Below are 19,522 nucleotides of genomic sequence, written 5' to 3'. Positions count from 1 at the left end.
ACTTCAACAGCATTAATCCATCTTTGCACGGCTGTTCATGCAAGACACTGAATTATAGTTTAGTAGAGAAAAAGGGCATAAATCATTGAACATCTAAAATTCGAATTCAGATAGTAGACTCTCTCCTGAGACTGGCATAATTCAGATGTCCCCTTGCTGGTTCTCAGCCAGGGTAGCTCATCAGAATCACCCATGGGTGCCCAGCCTCACCCCAGACCTGCTTAGCATGCACTTCTCTGACAGTTAATGAACCTGAGCATCCCTTCAGAGGTGTATTGACCATCTCCTTTGAATTGCCAGTCCCTATCATTTTCCTGTTTTTTCCTTTTTATTCTTTTTTACTTATAGGATCTCTTGGTTTATTAGTGATGTGCAACGATTCTGTTACATGTAACATGCAAATGGCTTTCTCTCATTCTTTCGTTTACTTCTTGTTGTGTGTGGGCAAAACATTAAGACTAAAATCACCAAACCTACTTGGCGTTTTATAAATCTAACATGCTCTTCAGACCTCCCATGAGAGCAATTGTTGCAGTCAGCAAAGCTGAGGTTTCAACTAAATGAAAACGGTAGAAATGATCGTCTGAGATATTTTAACATTTCAGTGGAAGTTTGTCATTGTTAAAATTCTTGAACGTCGTTAGTACTTAATAAAATACTAAAAATTTCTCAATGTCTTAATTTAAAATGGACACTTCTCTCGATACACATTCTTGGTTTTAGCACGTTGTGTACATAGTCTGTCCTTTTTTATTTGAAAATGGAGAAACAAAATGTCGTATATCTCCCCCATCTCTATTGGTTTTTTAAAAATAAGAGTATAAATGATTTACAATATTGTGTTAGTTTCAGGTGTATAGTGCAGTGAGTCAGTTTTGGATTTTTTTTCAGATTATATTCCAGTATATGTTATTACAAGATATTGGGTATAATTCCCTGTGCTAAACATTAAATCCTTATTGCTTATCTATTTTATGTATAGTAATTTGTATCTGTTGCTCCCAGACTCCTAATTTGTCCCTCCCCCTCTCCCTCTCCCCTTTGGTAACCGTAAGTTTGTTTTTTACTTGAGTCTGTATATATAGATTCATTTGTATTATTTTTTTAGATTCTACATATAAGTGACATCATACAGTATTTGTCTTTCTCTGCTTGACTTATTTCACTAAGCATAATATTCTCTAGGTCCATCCATGTTGCTGCAAGTGGCAATATTTCATCCTTTTTTTCTATGGCTGAGTAATATTCCTGTGTGTGTGTGTGTGTGTGTGTGTGTGTGTGTGTATCACATCTTCTTTATCCATTCAACTGTCGATGGGCACTTGGGTTATTTCCATATTAGCTTTTTAACTAGATTACAATGAAAACATAAATCATCATTCTCTTTTCCAAAATCTCAGGTTGTTCAGTTCAGCCTCTTTGATTCTTTATCTAGCCAGACAACACTCCTTCTGACTTTTCCCTTTGTTTTGCTAATTACGGTGGGAAAAGAGGGGAGGAGTGTCCTGAATCTCAAAGTGGATGAGAGTAATAGTTTTTAACTCATTGACATATCACTTCTCTCTTATTCTTTTAAACTGGTGTGATTTTTTCTTAACGTTTTCTATTCCTCTCTTTCGAGGAGTTAATTATTTCTCTAATGAATTTTATAAAGTGAGTTCTAATATTTTTTAATGTATTGAGTTCTTCCTATGTGCCAGGAACTAGGGACACAGAGATAAACAAGGCATGTCTTTGCTTCTAAGTTCAGAGAACAGGCAGGCGGTACAGATGCTGTGGTCAACAGAATAATGGATGCAACAGTGTCCATTCCCTAATCCCCAGAACCTTACATAGGAAAAGGGCTTTGTAGGTGTGATTAAGGTTAAGGACCTTGAGATGGGGAGGGTAGTCTGGATTGTCCAGGTGGGCCTTATCAAATGACACTAGTCCTTAAAAGCAGAGACCCTTTCCCAGCTATAATCAGAGCACCAGAGAGATGGTAGCATGAGAAGAATCCAACCAGCTGTTGCTGGCTTTGAAGGTAGAGGAAGGGACCATGAACCAAACAATGAATGTGGGTAGCCTCTAGAAGTTGGGAAAGGTAAGGAAACGGATTCTTCCCTAGATCCTCCAGACGAAACACTGACACCTTGCTTTTAGCCCAGTTCTCGAGACCTGCATCAGACTTTTGACCTCCAGAACTGATAATACATTTGTGTTTTTTAAGCTGCTGAACCTGTGGCAATTTGTTAAAGCAGCAAAACAAAAAACTAACACAGGTGCTCTGCACTAAGTGCAAGGCAGCTTAGACTGTGATCAGGGTAGAATGGAGGCATTAGGGCAAGTGTTTTGTGTCCTCAGAGTTGAGCATGGCCCAACTGAGAGAGATGAGGAAGTACCACAAAGGAGGAGGCCTGCAAGTTGTCCTTGGAATATTAGGATTTGGTCAGTCACATGAAGGAAGAAGAGAACATTTCAGACAAAGAGATGAACACGCAAGTCAACATTACAATATGTTTGCATATCAATTTTCTATATGGGAAAAATTGTGAAAAGCTTGAAAAACAAACATAACTACTTCTGCTCTTTGCAAAATGGCAGGCTAGATACTCTGAAGGGTCTTTCTGCTTTCCAACAACCATACGGTGACAATACAGGCTTTTCAATGCATTGCTGGACTTCCAGGAAATAAGAAAATACCCAAAGCCCTCCATCCCACAACAACAAAAAATGGAGTAGTGGCCATCTATGTAGCTCAGACCCACTTTCATGCTGAGACAACTAAAAAAGATGAAGAAAACACAGTCACCTGGAAATCACCAACATGCTGACAGGCTCATCGGAATTACCAGGCATGAAGATGGGAAGCTAGAGAGGTACACCCAGCACCCAGAGCAGGTTTTGTCCTGGGTGAGTTTCCTGCCCAAGAAAGGTGGCTGAAAGTCTGAGCAGCATAAACAAGTAAAAAAGGTGCTAGCCACACACAAAAAAAGATGGGTAAATTTGCATTAAAATTGAGAACTTCTGTTCACTAAAAAAAGAAAAGAAAAGAGTAAAGTAAAAAGGCAAACCACAAAGATATTAGCAACTCAAATAATGAGCAAAGAATTCAAATTCAGGATATATAAGGAACTCCAGAAATTCAATAAGCAAAGGCAAACAATCCAATAGGAAAATCTCCCCCAATTATAAACAGACATTTCACAGAAGCAACAGCACAGATGGTAAATAAATATGGTCAGATGCTACCAGAGAAAGGCAAATTGAAACAAGATACCATTTCACATCCATGATTAACAAAATGAAGAAGTCTGACAATTTTGTGTTAAAAAGAATGTCAAGCAATGGGAACGCTTATACAACAACTGATGCGAATTTATAATGAACTGGTTCAAACACTTGGCGAAAAAATTTGGTATGATGTACTATTTTTGAATGTTTACATATCCTGCAACCCACCAATTCCACTTTTGGGTATATAGCCTAGAAAACCACTGGTACACGAGCACCCAAAGCCACACGTAAGAGCATTCATAGCAAAGCTGATGAAAAATATTAATTAGAAACAATTTAGCATAGACAAGGTAATGGTTGAATATGTTATGATATATTCATACCAGTATTATACAACTGTGAAAGTGAACAAGTCTGAATTATATTGTAATAATATATCAAGTGAAAAAGAATTACACGTCATGAAACCAATTTTTTAAAGCTCAAAAAAACCTAAATAATAAATTATTTAGGAATATATTTAGATATGGTAAAACAGGGATTAATTATAATATTGAATGAAAGTAGCAAGTTGCATAAGACCAGAGTATGACACCATTTTTATAAAGTTCTAAAATAAGCAAGACTATGTATTATTTAGAGATACATAGAGATTTATGTGGTTTCACATGTAAAATTACATATAAAAACCAATAACAAATTGAAATGGTAAGACCAAAATTCAAGATGGGTTATTCTGGCAGAAAGCAGGGGGTTGGGATGATGGAGGGACTCGCAGGAAGTTTCAACAGAATTGCTTATGTTTGGTTCATTTTCCGTGTGATGTGTTCACTGGAGTCCATCATGGTATCATGTTTTTAAATTTACAAGTATATTGCATATATTATTTTGTAGTATCAAATACTACATAATAAAAATTTAAGCTATACAAAATTGTTTTTGCTAAGATGGCTGTTATTCCAGTTCCTCCTTCCTTGGGTGCACTTTTGTGTACCCCCAAACTCAAATGAGGGTCACAGGCCTGAAAGAAGAGGAAAGTGTGTTGTGAGATGATATATACCAATGCTGCCTGAGTTCAGCTCAGAACTAGTGATCTTCCCAAAGTGGATATCATAAAATGACAGAGCAAGTTCTCTACTACTCTCTTGGGTTATATTTCAATTTGGTGGCTCATTTTTTTTTTTAGTGTACACTGTATGTTTAAAACGCTCTGCTCAGGAGTTCATGTGGGCTTCAAGTGGTCCTCGGCCATCAAGTGCCTTCCCATCCCAACCCACTAAAATTCAAAGTTGCTTTTACACATTTTAAAGGAAGGGTAGAAAATGTTTCTTTGTCTAAATTACAATTTTTGTTTTAAATATATAGCTTAAACATACAATAAAGGCTTTTCTTCCAAATATGTTGGAAGAGTGGGGAATGACAATTGTTAATAAATCTGAGTTGCAATTTTAATTCAGATTAGTTTCTTAATCATTTTCAGGGCAAATGAGGCAAAAATCTAACTACCCTCACCAACCCCACTCCTATCCCACGGCCGCTCATCTCTCAGAACCACTCCATCTTGCTGGGTTTCCCTCAGGCAGGATATCTTTCTTACCTCACCACCATCTCTGCACAAACATACTCCCATCACTTCTAATGTCCATACCCAGTTCCTTCCCCACCAGCTACCTTTTGCTACAGGCAGGGCTTTTAGGGGTTTGGGGGACTGAGGCAGGTGTGAGGGATTGGGGGAGCCAGGGGGAGTGGGGGTGTTCTGGGGCAGGGGTTTCATCCGACATAACACATGCAAAGGAATTAATGGCAATCAGAACAACATTGCAGGTTGTGAAATAGATAGAACATGTGTGTTGAAGTTACACAGTCCTGGGTCAGACCCTTCCATCTCTTCCACTTTTTAGTTTGGTGATGTTTGAGAAGTTCCTAAACTTCTCAGAGCCTCAGTGTCTTCATCTGTAAAAATAGTTAATAATACCTACATCCTAGGGTGGTTGTAAGGATTTGACTATGTTTATAAATTGTCAGTGTTCAGTATACAATCATATATGGTGTTTTATTTGTATTGGGTGAATATTGAAATTATAGAGCTTCTTCCTAGGCTTGTAGATAGAGACATAGATTTGACTCAGTGCAGGGTGATTTACTTGCTCATCCTTGAATGCAGATTTCTTCACATTCCTTTTCACTGTTGAATCTATTTCCTGAGGCTTTACAGCCACTGAACCAAAAGCGAGCACAGGAGTTGACCTGTTTGTCATAATACCATCGAACCACATATTCGCTACAGTTTCCTGGTTGTAGAGGTTCCAAATATCTAGGATCTAGAGTGAGAAAAGGATAGCATGTTATTATAAGATTTTCTTTCACTGAAAAGTAAAAGCTTTAGGAAGCTTATTCTCCATGCACACTAACGCACCAACTAAGAAAGTATGGTTCTAAGTTAAGGAAGGGTTCCTGAATACCTGACATATTTCCTCTACCACCTGAAACTCCACCATTAGATAGTCATTCCTTTGAAAACAAAAGTTTTTGAACTTCATGAAACCCCATTAAAATGCATATTTTCCTGACAATACTGTGAGCCTTGATTGACTAATACTTTTGTGAGGGTTAGTTGACAGGAGAGAGATAGGACTTCTTCATTTACTTTGGACTTGATTTGAAATCAAATTAGCGCTTGGAATGAAGATGACTTGGCCTTCCATACATATTCCCTCCAAGTTTGTTCATAGAAAGCACCACTATGATCACATGTGATTGTGCTTACTAAAGGAGGAAAATCCTTTTAAGTTACAAAAAAATGTAAAATAAAGGACTCTCTTCTTTTTTTAATTGAAGTATAGTTGATTTACAATATTATATTAGTTTCAGGTGTACAGCATACTGATTCAGTATTTTTGCCAATTATACTCCATTACAGGTTATTACAAGATAATGGCTGTAATTCCCTGTGCTATACAGTATACCCTTGTTGCTTATCAATTTTATACATAGTTGTTTGTATCTGTTAAATCCCACATTTCTAATTTGTCCCTCCTCCCTTCCTTCTCCCCTTTGGTAACTGCAAGTTTGTTTTCTATATCTGTGACTCTGTTTCTGTTTTGTGTATATCAATACATATATTTGTATTATTTTGTAGAGTCCACATATAAGTGATATCATACAGTATTTGTCTTTCTTTGACTTACTTCACTAAGCATAGTATTCTCTAGGTCCATCCATGTTGCTGCAAATGGCAGAATTTTGTTCTTTTTTATGGCTGAGTAGTATCCACTGTATACATAGACCACGTCTTCTTGATCCAGTCACCTGTTGATGGCTTGCTTCTATGTCTTGGCTATTGTAAACAGTACTGCTATGAACATTGAGGTGCATGTATCTTTTCTAATTAATGTTACTATTTTTTCCAGACATATACCCAGGAGTAGAATTGCTGGGTCATATGGTAGTTCTATTTTAGTTTTTTCAGGAACCTCTATACTGTTTTCCATAGTGGCTGCATACTGAGTTGTATGAGCTGTTTCATATTTTGGAATATTAATCTGTTGTCAGTGGCATCATTTGCAAATATTTTCTCCCATTCTGTAGGTTGTCTTTTCATTTTGTCTAAGGTTTTATTTGCAGTGTAAAAGCTTTTAAGTTTAATTAGGTCCCATGTGTTTATTTTTGCTCTCATTTCTTTTGCCTTAGGAGACTGATCCAAGAAAACATTGCTACTATTTATATCAAAGAATGTTCTGCCTATGTTCTATTCTAGGAGTTTTATGGTTTCAGGTCTTACATTTAGTTATTTAACTATTTTGAGTTTACTTTTGAGTTTATTTTTTTACATGGTGTGAGGAAATGTTCTAATCTCATTGTTTTACATGTGGCTGTCCATTTTTCCCAGTACCACTTGTTGAAGAGACTGTCTTTTCTCCATTGTGTTTCTTGTCTTCTTTGTCATAGATTAATTGATTGTAGGTGTGTGGGTTTATTTCTGGGTGCTCTATTCTCTTCCATTGATCTATATGTCTATTTTTGTGCCAGTACCACCATACTGTTATGATTACTGTAGCTTTGTAGTATAGTTGAAGTCTGAGAGGGTTGTACCTCCAGCTTTGTTCTTTTTTCTCAAGATTGCTTTGGCTATTTGGGGTCTTTGTGGTTACATATGAATTTTAGGATTATTTGTTCTAGTTCTGTGAAAAATATCATGCGTATTTTGATAGGGATTGAATTAAATCTGTAGATTGCTTTGGGTACCATGGCCATTTTAACAATATTAATTCTTCCAATACAAGAACAAAAGATATCTTTCCATTTCTTTGTATCATCTTCAATTTCCTTCATCTGTGTTTTATAGTTTTCAGAGTATAGGTCTTTCACATTCTTGGTTAAGTTTATTCCTAGGTACTGTAATATTTTTGATGTGATTTTAAACAAGATTTTTTTTTTACTTTCAATTCTGATATTTCATTATTAGTGTATAGACTCACAACAGATTTCCATATATTAATCTTGTATCCTGTAACCTTGCTGGAAGTATTTATTAGTTCCAATAGTTTTTGTGTGGAGACTTTAGGGTTCTCTATATAGAGTATCGTGTCATCTGCAAATACTGATAGTTTTACTTCTTCCCTTCCAACTGGATACCCTTATTTCTTTTTCTTGCCTGATTGCTGTGGCTAGGACTTCCAATACTACGTTAAATAGAAGCAGTGGGAGTGGGCATACTTGTTTGTTCCTGAATTTAGTGGAAAGGCTTCCATATTTTCACCACTGAGTATGTGGGTTTGTCATAAATGGCCATTTTATTCTTTGTTTTCCAGTTGTGGTTATAGTTCTTCTCTGATCATTTATTCTTATTTGTGTTTCTCCCATTGTGGTTTGATGATTTTCTTTTGTAGTATGCTTGGGTTCCTTTATCTCAACATTTCTTTTAGGGTAGGTTTAGTATTGCTTAATCTTTTAGTTTTTGCTTGTCTGAGAAATTCTTTCTCTCTCCTTCTATTCTAAATGATAATCTTGCTGGGTAGAGTATCCTAGGTTGTGGGTTTTCCCTTTCAGCAGTCTGAATACACCATGTCACTCACTTCTGGCCTGCTAACTTTCTGCAGAGAAATCAGCTGATAGCCTTATGGGGATTCCCTTATACATGACTCTCTGTTTTTTTCTCTTTCTGCCTTTAGAATTCTCTCTTTAACTTTTGCTATTTTAATTATGTATCTTGGTGTGGGTCTGTTGGGGTTCATCTCATTTGGTACCCTCTATGCTTTCTGTACCGGATATCTGTTTCCTTCTTCAGATTTGGGAAGTTTTCAGCAATAATCTCATCAAATGCATTTTTGATCCCCTTCTCTCTGTCTTCTCCTTTTGATACAAATGTAGGCATGTTTGATGTTATCCCAGAGATCTTGCATGTTGCACTTGTTTTTGTTTGTTTGTTTTGTTTTGTTTTTTGTCATTCTATTGTTCTGATTGAGTGATTTCCATTCTTCTATCTTCCAGATCACTTATGTGTCCTTCTGTATCATTTATTCTGCTATTCATTGCTTCTGGAGTATTCTTTATCCCAGATACTGAATTATCTATGTTTGATTGGGTTTTTCTATTTTCTAGTTCCTTATTAAAATGATCTGTGTTTAGATCATTTCTCTTCCCAATTCAATTAGCATTTTTATTACCAATGATTTGAATTCTTTATTTGGTAAGTTGCTTATTTCTGTTTCATTGTTTTTTCATGGGTTTTCTCTTTGCTCTTTCAGTTGAGAGTAGTTCTTCTGCCTTTTCATTTCACTTAAGTTTCTCTGTGTCTATGAACCTAGATGAAACAGTTAGCTATTTTGGTTTTGAAGGGGTGTTCTTATGTGGGAGTGTCCCTATGCTATGTGCATGTGCCCACTGCCTTTGGTGGGAGAGCTGGATTTGATGTGGATGCCAGCCATGTCTTTCCTCAGGGTGAGCTGGCAGCTGTCACCTTGGTAGGGGATTGGGCTGGAGGTGGAGGAGCTAGAGCTGGAGCTGTGTGTGAGGCAGGACGTCCTCTCTGCTCAGTAGTTGTCACCGCCCTTGGGTCTGCTCCCAAGTTGCTGGAGTGGAAGCCCCGAGGGTCAGGCTTGAGCTGACTCTTCTCCCTTAAAGTGTGTGTTTTTCCTTCTTTTTACTCTGGGATCTTTGCCCCAAAAGGAGGGGATTACTGAAGCAAGTAGGGCTCATGGGCTTACAGAGTTTGGCTCAGATGTACCCCATGATCCTGTCTTTTCACTTGTTTCACTTGTGGCCACCCCAGATCTAGTGCTAGGCTGTAGCATGGAGTGAGTGGGGCCAGAATGTTCCTTTGGCTTGGGCTGGGGCATGCAGCAAGGTGGTCCTGGGCTGCTTCTGGGGTGCCACTTGAATACGTGCCAACAATGGCTGCCTCCATGAAGGGCTCTCTTTATATCACAATTTTCTTTTAAAAAGATCAGCTTTTTTAAAAATAAATTTATTTATTTTATTTATTTACTTTTGGCTGCTTTGTTTCTTTGTTGCTGTGTGCGGTTTTCTCTAGTTGCGGCGAGGTGGGACTACTCATCATTGCAGTGCCTTGGCTTCTCATTGCGGTGGCTTCTCTTGTTGCAGAGCATGGGCTCTAGGTGCATAGGCTTCAGTAGCTGTGGCACGTGGGCTCAGTAGTTGTGGCTCAGAGCTCTAGAGCACAGGCTCAGTAGTTGTGGCGCCCAGGCTTAGTTGCTCCACAGCATGTGGGATCTTCACGGACCAGGGCTCGAACCCATGTCCCCTGCATTGGCAGGTGGATTCTTAACCACTGCGTCACCAGGGAAGCCCAAAAGATCAGCTTTTACAGGACAATAAAAACATGACCTTCTAATGTCAGTTTACAAATAAGTTTCAGAAACACTTCCACTATCCAAAAAAATAAAGCTAATTAGAGTTACAACAATAAAGCTATTTGTTAAATCCCTTTTTATTTCATGTTTGTCCTTAATGCCTTGATTATTATTTCTTACTGAGGAACTTATACCAAGGTGAGAAAATTCCCAAAAAAGACAAAATAGATACTTGCTGCCTGACACTTGTGTTCTGTGTGACAGTTTAAATGTCGTAAGTTTCATTTCTCAATAGCAAAATAAGCCCTTTCTCCATCTGCCATAATCATTTCCCCAGATTTGGAGTATGTCTCAATTCACTTATTTGCTAAAACTGACCTCTAAATTTACCTTTTCGGCCAAATAGAAGGGAGCAAGTGGATTCTCACTACTTCCACTCTTTAAAAGCAGTAACTGAGTAATGTATATTGTTGTCAAGCCAATCTAAGCTGCTTTTGGGCAAGGATGTTGTCTCTCTTGCATGTTCTTCACAAATGTGTATGTAATGATTAATTTCTGTAGACATTAACTGCATAGAAAATATGCTGATGAATTGGAATCTAGATTCTAGCTTCTTTTTCTTTCTTCCAACCAGGGGTCAAAAATTCAAATGTCTACATGTGTGAAGGCTTCATGTAAGACAGTAGGGAGTGGTAAGAGCTACTGCAAACATGAGAGCAATATCCTCTCTAAAGGCTTTCAAATTTTAAAATAACAATAAACACTTATAAGAGCTTTAAATTTTTTGATTGACCAAATTTGTTCCAACAACCAGCCAGTTTTCTAATTCTATATATAATAAAATGAAAAGCGTCTTTTGTCCTCCCTGTTTAGAGTCAAAACATGTTCTCTCTGGATGAGATTTTAGAGACCATCCTTTCTGTGCCTTCTTGATATTATAGATACAACAGCTGATGGGCAGAAATCTCTTACCTTCGTGCACGAACTTTTCTCGCTCTGAGTTCCAAATGGGACTTTGAGCTCTGGTTTCCAGACCCTCTGCCTGATCCTCAGGGAACCTGAGCAATGGCCCCTGGGTGGTGGCAGCCTCAGATGATGGAGTGGCAGCAAGGCTGGCAGCCCAGGTGGGCTCTGAAGGCTCCTTCTCTTTGTCCTGGGCTCCAGAGACACTGACCTATACAAAAAACTCACAGTTTTGAATCTGGCGATATCAAGTCAAAAAAGCTACTTTACTTTGGGGAACACTTAAAGAAAAGTTTCTCCCCAGTTCTTCAATATTAATTATTTCAATAAAAGCTCACGAAACGATGCCTCTCCCCTATGTCAGGCATTCCTGAATACCTGAGTTATGGATTTTCTGACCGCCTCGTGGTCATACACATTTTTCCCAGTGCCAGGCACAAATGCTTTTGTGCTGGGCCTTTCAGAGAGATCTACCTGCAGGGTACAAAAGATGTGAGTTTGGGAGGAGTTCATCTTCATCCTTTTCTTAGTCGGTTGTATGAAGAGGGAAAATAACCACTAATTTCTTTGATCTTTTTTTTAATGGCCTTTTCCTCTCTGTTTTCTAAAACTAGAGAACTTAACAATATATTCCAAAATATCTACCATGAACTCCACCAATGTTGAGATTGGGAATTGAAATGACAGAGGACAATAATACTGTTAAAATAAAAACAATAGCAATCACTTCTCATCTCATCCTATTATCTGGACCCCAGCAAATGTCAAATGCTGCAGGATGCTTAGCTTCTCAGAAGTTCTGAGAAATGTATGCTAGCTAAGGGATAAAGGATTATAATTTCAAAAGCAAGTTTTCTGAACTAAGATTTCCAAGTTTCATCTAAATTTATGATATGTAATGAAACAAGGAAGAAAATGTGTTTTGCTTAAAAACTTAAAAAAAAGTCACATCAGTTATTCTTGACTACAGTTGCCAGGAGCTAGGACAATCCTTTATGGGTCCAATTAAGTTCTTTTTCTTTATCCTTGGACCCCAGATACATGAGGTTGAATCGATAATTCATTTCAGTCCTAGCACAGTGTGGTCATTTATCCTCGCAAGGCCCTCTCTTGTTTGTTTGCTTTTGTTTATTTATTTAAATAGGCAAATCTATGAACTAGGTAAAGTCATTTTTGATGCTTCCTCACCTGTGGTTCCTGTCATCTTTTTCTTTTCTTTTTTTCTTTTTTTTTTTTTGCGGTACGTGGACCTCTCACTGTTGTGGCCTCTCCCATTGTGGAGCACAGGCTCCAGACACGCAGGCTCAGTGGCCATGGCTCACAGGCCCAGCCACTCCACGGCATGTGGGATCTTCCCGGACCAGGGCACGAACCCACGTCCCCTGCATCGGCAGGCAGACTCGCAACCACTGCGCCACCAGGGAAGCCCCCCTGTCATCTTATGACCAAAGCCAGCTGTCATCATTAGCTGCTCTCTGCCATCTAAACTGTTCCACTGCTTTTGATTCTGTACCCCCCCACACACACACAATGCGGAAGAACTAGCTAACTCTATTACTCATGTATGTATATTTTTACAATAATTAAATGATTATCAGAGCAAATATTTCCATTGGTACTGGTCTGGTTATCAGCCTATATAAAGGGCACTCAATTCAAATACAGTAGTGATGTTTCACTTACCCCAAACACATCTTTTGGTACAAATGGAGGTAGAACTGTGGGTCAGTTGGCATTCCTCTTTCTTTCAGAATGATCCTGTATATGCAGATGACAATTTGAATGTGAATTTTGTTATATTCATAGAACTACAGAATTTTAAGTTTAGAGGAAACATTTATCAGTACTTCATTTTCTATGGAGGAATCTGAAGCTCCAAATAATTAATAATCTAAAGCTTCCCCCCAATTATTGGTAAGTTAGTGGCAAAATTAGAAATGCCCTTTTCAGGAAAGAAATACTGTTTTGTTTTGTTTTTTTGCTTGCTCATATTTCATTTTAAGCAAAAAATAAGTTAAAAGAAAAGCTTGACTGAGGAGTAGCTTATCAAACATAAAAAAGACAACAGACGTTATGGCTACACTTGAGATATACTGTCAGGTGAGAATGTTCCTTTGAAGAACTTCACTGGGCAGCATGGTTCTCTTAAAGGAATTAACTCAGCCTCTAAATAACCATCTTGTTCAAGTCTTAAGGTCTCATAAGTCATTCTTTACCTCCTGTAAGTTTAGGAGTGTATGTTTTCTTTCCTAATCACATCATTATTTGGGAATTTAAAAAAAATAAATTTATTTATTTATTTTAGGCTGTGTTGGGTCTTCGTTGCTGTGTGAGGGCTTTCTGTAGTTGTGGCGAGCAGGGGCTGCTCTTCATTGCGGTGCGCGGGCTTCTCATTACGGTGGCTTCTCTTGTTGTGAAGCATGGGCTCTAGGCGCGTGGGCTTCAGTATTTGTGGCACACAGGCTCAGTATTTGTGGCACACAGGCTCTAGAGCTCAGGCTCAGTAGTTGTGGTGCACGGGCTTAGTTGCTCCATGGCATGTGGGATCTTCCCGGACCAGGGCTCGAACCTGTTTCCCCTGCATTGGCAGGCGGACTCTCAACCACTGCGCCACCAGGGAAGCCCTATTTGGGAATTTTGACTACTAGAACATTACACCTCAGGTTCTAGAACAAGTGAAATATTTTTTTTTCAGAAATGAGAATAATTTTATATTTTGGCTCCATGAGATTTCAGTTTATTTAAGCAAATACATAACTATATTATGTATAGTTTACATAATACATATTTATGTTATATATTATAGTTTGCCATTTTTATAATTTTTTTTATTACAAAAGCAAACATGTTCATTGAAGGGAATTTACAAAATCTGGACAAGCAAGGAAGAAACTAGAAATCACAAGTGATTCCACTTCCCAGAAATAATTGTTGTTGATACTCAGGTTGTTTTTTCCCCAGTCTTTCTTCTATATGCATATATATATATATATATTTAATTAATTAATTAATTATTATTATTATTTTTTTGTGGTATGCGGGCCTCTCACTGTTGTGGCCTCTCCCGTTGCGGAGCACAGGCTCCGGACGCGTAGGCTCAGCGGCCATGGCTCACGGGCCCAGCCGCTCCGCGGCATGTGGGATCTTCCCGGACCGGGGCACGAACCCGTGTCCCCTGCATCGGCAGGCGGACTCTCAACCACTGCGCCACCAGGGAAGCCCTCCTCTAGGCTTTATTATTTTATTTTATTGATTGATTTTTTTGGCCATGCCACACAGCATGCGGAATCTTAGTTCCCGGACCAGAGATCAAACCCGCGCCCCCTGAAGTGGAAGCAGCGAGCAGTCCTAACCACTGGACTCCTGGAGAATTCTCTCCTCTAGGCTTTAATGTCATCATTTTAAAATAGGAAAAGATTAGCCCCTAACATACCTTCCAACTCTGAAAGTGGGATATAAGCCGCCCCAAACTTTACTGGCAGAATACACACCGAATTCATGATAGTGGCTGCTTCTGGAGAGAGGAGGAGAAAAGAGACTCTGAAGGAGAACAGCAAGGACTCTAGGTTTGTCTGAAGCAACAGTGATGAACAGAGGGAAACACCAGTTATGTCTGGGTGGTGGGCACTCCAGTGTTTACTATGTGCATTCTCTGTTATTTTATTTTATTTTATTATAAATCTTAAACCTAAACACAACAGGCTGCCTATCAGCTCTGCACACTTCTACTCCCCCCACACTGGCCTGCCTTGGAGGAGATGAATGGCCCCAGCTCTGAGCAGGGCTCACACAGTAAAACACAGCAGAGGAGCCGGGCACATGAGGGGCTGACACCTGGAGGCCGGGCTGTTCCATGCAGCTGGACAGGCAGATGTGTTATGCTCAGTCCTTTCTAGCCTTTAGAGCAGATCTTTAAGGGGAGAAAAGAGATTTCAAGCAGCATCCCAGAACGTGAGTGTATGACCTAAAGGAGGATAACTGAATAGGTGCCACACAGTTCTAGAAGGTCCTTTGGTTTCTGATTCCCGAACATTTTCCTCATAACTCATTACCCAGAACCTTGCATATATTGCAGACAAGCTCTTTAAACTTGAGCTCCCGTCTTCCCTGGATGAGTGCCGATGATCATGAGTATTAGATCATGTGCTCAGACTTAGCTTTTCCCAGCAGTGCAGGGCCACGTTTCTCCCAGTCAGCTGTGGGGATTCTGCTCCTGCCAGCTGGGGCACTGCCAGGGCCTTCAAGGTGCCTGGCTTCGCAGGTTCTGACCTTGATTGAGGCTTCCCAGGTAATAACACTTCTTTGCCAGGTCTCTCAGCACGCAAGCACTTAAACTGAATGCTCTCCATTTGCATTTAAGGTTGCTGAGGGCTGTGAGGAACACCTTGAGTTTGGGCTGCACCTCCCCTGATCGCCTGCAGCTTTCCTACAGGGAAACTGCAGGATGTTATTGTGTCTAAACCCTCTCATCCATTAGCATAATGTCCTCCGTTCTGGCATTGCCCACTAAAGCTTTTTGACTGTTCTAATCACATACTTTTACAAAAGGAAGAATATTCTGGTAATAATCCCTTATTTTACAAATGAGGAAATGGAAACCTTAAGAAACAGGTGATTCACCCAGTGCCAGGCAGCTGTCAGATCTCATTTCTAAGATGTCATTCACTGTGAAATACACTATAAATTTTAAGTCTAAAAAAAGACCACAGCACAGCAAGCAGATGCATACCAGTCTCTGAAATAATAAAGTAGGAAAAGTATAAATTCTGGAGACAAGGAAATAAAGGATTTAGCTTCAGCACTGAGACTACAAGCCAAGTTTCCTGACTTCCAGATCTGGGATAGTCTTTCTAGATCAGTTTGCAATATGTTATTTTTTTCTTCTCCCTAATAGAGGAACATCTTACATTCTAAGGCTAATAAGTCAATGATTAGCAATATATGAGGCTTCCACAGACACATCACCTGGCAATACTAATAATTCATTGTTATGCAGTTTATCAAGAAGAATTTGAGGTTTTCTTGACTACCACAATGAGAAAGTATTACTTTTACTTTATAAACAAATAAATTATTGTATTGACCAATATAACTATATCTGTGTATGTGGCTTAGTCAAGGCCACTTACAAATAATTAGGTCTGATTTCAGGAAATCAACTTAATTTTCATGTCAGTGGAGAAAATAAACTAGTATTAGGCTTAGTCCCAAGTCTTTTGAAAGTTTAAAAAGTCCATGTATTTTGAAAGTATTGATTATGGACTTTGAATAGGCTACTTCATTCAATAGTGAGTATAATATGATTGAGCAACCTATAAAATTTTACTTGAATATGACATAAGGAGAAAATATAGATGTACTCAAACATTTGTGTCTTTTTCCTAATCTGTCATGGATACTCAGTACCAAGTTAAAATATAGGCCATGGTACTAAAGACAGGTTTTTAAGAAAATTCAGCCAAAATGGAATCTTATATATGATAAATAATTCAATGATGTTATTTTTTTTTTTTTTAAATAAGATGTTGGGGGTAGGAGTTTAGTAATTTATTTATTTATTTTTGCTGTGTTGGGTCTTCGTTTCTGTGCGAGGGCTTTCTCTAGTTGTGGCAAGTGGGGGCCACTCTTCATCACGGTGCACGGGCCTCTCACTATCGCGGCCTCTCTTGTTGCGGAGCACAGGCTCCAGACGCGCAGGCTCAGTAGTTGTGGCACACGGGCCTAGTTGCTCCGCAGCATGTGGGATCCTCCCAGACCAGGGCTCGAACCCGTGTCCCCTGCATTAGCAGGCAGATTTTCAACCACTGCGCCACCAGGGAAGCCCTCAATGATGTTATTTTTAAAAGAGCAAAAAAATAAAATGACACTATCAGCAAGTAATGGATAAGCTGAAGAGGATGTAGAAAAGAGAGATGGGATAAGAGTTTTGAGACCATATTATTAAATACTGATAAGAAATGATGAGGCCCTGATCTAAAGCAGTAGAGGTATTGATGAGGAGAAAGGAATTGAGAGCGTAGATCAAGGGATGATAAGAACAGACCAAAGACCATAGTACCAACAAGTGGGGACGATACAGTGAGAAGAGAGCTACGGGTGTATCCCAGGTTTCTTGCCAGGTACGCGGCTGGTTGGAGGGACCATACCCCTAGAAGGAAATCTGGAGGAGCAGCACGGTGAACGTGTTCCATGTTGAATGCCTGCGGGGCACCCAGAAGAAGATGTGCACAGACAATCAAAATGTGAATCTGGGACCCAGGAGAAAGGTCTGGATTGGGGAGGCAGATTTGAGAGTTAGCACACGTGGCTTTGGAACTCAGAAAGAGAATATGGAATAAGAAGAGAAGCAGGCTAAGGACAAATCTCAGAAAAATTGAGTTTAATATTAAGGGGTAAACAGAGAAAGAAAAAACCCGAAAGCAATTGAGAAAGAATGCTCAGAAGAAGGACAAGGAGAGAGACGACTTGCAAAGCAGAAATAAGCAGCGGCACGGGGATACATGCAAAAGAAAGATTAGGTAAGAATATGGCAATAAAGATCTGGCAATTAAAGGGTTGTTGGTGACTTTTCCAGCTGAGCTTCAGGGGCATGTTGGAGGCAGCAGCCTGACTTCAGAGGGTTTCCCAGGGGAACAGAATTGAGGAAACAGTGAGAGCCACAGGGAGATGGAGAGGAGAGTGAGGGTGCATGTGTGGTTGTGAGGGGCAGAGACAGCAGAGACTGGCCTGTGGAATAACTTTATTACATAAACATAGCAATAGGACAGTAGCAAAAGGGATATGTGAACTAAGAGAGGGTTTGGGAATTTTTGAGATGGAAGAGGCTGAAGCCTATTTCCTGACTCTACGGGAAGAGTCAGAAGTGTCGGCAGGAAAGGGTACCACAGGGAAGGAAGGTCCTGGTCTTGGAAGAGGCAGAAGGGAATGGCCTCAGAACACAGTAGGGGACAAGCAGGTGTCACATCAGAGTTGAGGACAGAGCCCATGGTCAGGTCTGAGGATGAAGGGATACATCCAATCCCATTATCAAGGCAGAACCGGCCTAAGGCTCCGGTTCTCGAAGAAATTGCTGGTGGAACCCTGGTTTCAGAAGTGGCCCTCTTTAGATGGATCTTGAGACGGAGTAAGAACACAGAAGGGTTGTGGGGCATTGAGAATAAGAGATGGAAGAGATGGAAACACTGAAAATGGAGATGGAGATCTTTGAGCAGCTTGTGTGATAATGAAAGGAGGGGAGAAATGAGGCCAGTGGAATGGGGACCAAGAGAGGATGGACAAGGAGAGGGCAGGACAGCCAGCAAAGTCAGCCTGCTGTGTTAGTTTTCTGTAATTTACATCTATACAGAACATCCACTTCTTCCATAGAAATGAGGAACCGGCATGCTCGGCTTAAGGCTGGCATTGGACTATACATCAGGACCATATTAAATAGAAGGAGGGGACTCTGAGCTCCCCCTTGGCCTCCACCATGCCTCTCCACCTCATGCAGGAGCTACTCAGAGGGACTCTTGCCACACCAGCTTGGCTGTCACCTTCACTGTGTTGCTGTGGAATCACTCCTCATAGGAATCCCACAGCCTCCTTTCTACAGAGAGAAAAAAATCTCTGCTGCCAGTTATCTAAGTTATTTGCAATCTGGGGACAATTTTTCATAATACAAAAAAGGACCTTTATGGAAAGGGTAGACAGGGCTTCTTTCTGCTCTTTCAAGGGGGAAAGAAATCTGCAATACTGTTACAAGAAACTGGCTTCAGTGAATAAACACTCTTTGCATTGACATTAATTATGAATACATTTAGAATGACAAAAAGTGACTTCATATATGAAATCCATATACTTATTTGCCTAATGGGCCATTACTGGATGTAGCCACTTGGTCTGATTAAATGATGTTTACTTGATTTAATTGCCCTCTTCCCATTTATATCTGGGAAATCTTGCCCCAACAGGCCACACCCAGAAAGAATAAAGGAACATCAAGTACCAACATTGTTAGTCCCATAAAAGATAAGGACTTTTTTATGTATACAATCTTGTTAATGATGGTATAGTTGATGCCTTTCACCGAAGGAAATCTTCAGATTTCTTTTTCTAACAGTTGGTATAGCCTTGGTTTGGTCCATAAGTATTTATTGAGCATCTACTGTGTGCAAGACGAAGCACAGTTTTAGGTCCTGAGAGACACAAAGTTTAATTAGACACAGATGTCCTCAAGGAATTTAAATCCATCAGGAAAGTTAAGGTACATACAAAAATAAGTATTAACGATGTTAAAATGTGATAAATTCCAGAAGAAAGTATAAACTATCCTGAGATTTCAGGGAAGAGGCAGAATAGAATGGATGTACACATTTAGCTTCTCAAGACTGGCCTAAAAAGGCAACAGAGCTGGGATTGCCAAAGCGTTATGAATTTAGTGGAACCTGGGAAATCCTTCTGCTTTCCATATTTCCCAGTACATCTGTTTGTTGATGTATAGTGTACATCATGTTCATTCCACAACTAGATAAAATAGTTCAAATGCAAGTCCT

At 39.5% G+C, this 19,522-nt stretch overlaps 2 protein-coding genes across 6 annotated transcripts in view; one reads left to right on the top strand and one right to left on the bottom strand.

Moving 5' to 3' along the window:
* MIOS (meiosis regulator for oocyte development) overlaps positions 1–19,522 on the top strand; it is a 238,446-nt gene that overhangs the window by 14,969 nt on the left and 203,955 nt on the right. The gene's annotated exons all lie outside the window — the stretch shown is intronic.
* Positions 5,042–19,522, bottom strand: part of COL28A1 (collagen type XXVIII alpha 1 chain) — a 159,537-nt gene continuing 145,056 nt past the window's right edge. Inside the window, 2 exon segments of the mRNA XM_082846829.1 lie at positions 5,042–5,537; positions 11,001–11,202. Coding sequence (XP_082702955.1) covers positions 5,365–5,537; positions 11,001–11,202 — 375 coding nt within the window. The 3' untranslated portion in view covers positions 5,042–5,364.

Source organism: Leucopleurus acutus (assembly GCF_964270905.1).
Source record: "Leucopleurus acutus genome assembly, chromosome: 9".
In the NCBI taxonomy this organism is placed as follows: Eukaryota; Metazoa; Chordata; class Mammalia; order Artiodactyla; family Delphinidae; genus Leucopleurus; species Leucopleurus acutus.
The sequence above is the reverse complement of the archived record's forward strand: the minus strand, read 5'-3'. Positions and strand labels throughout refer to the sequence as shown.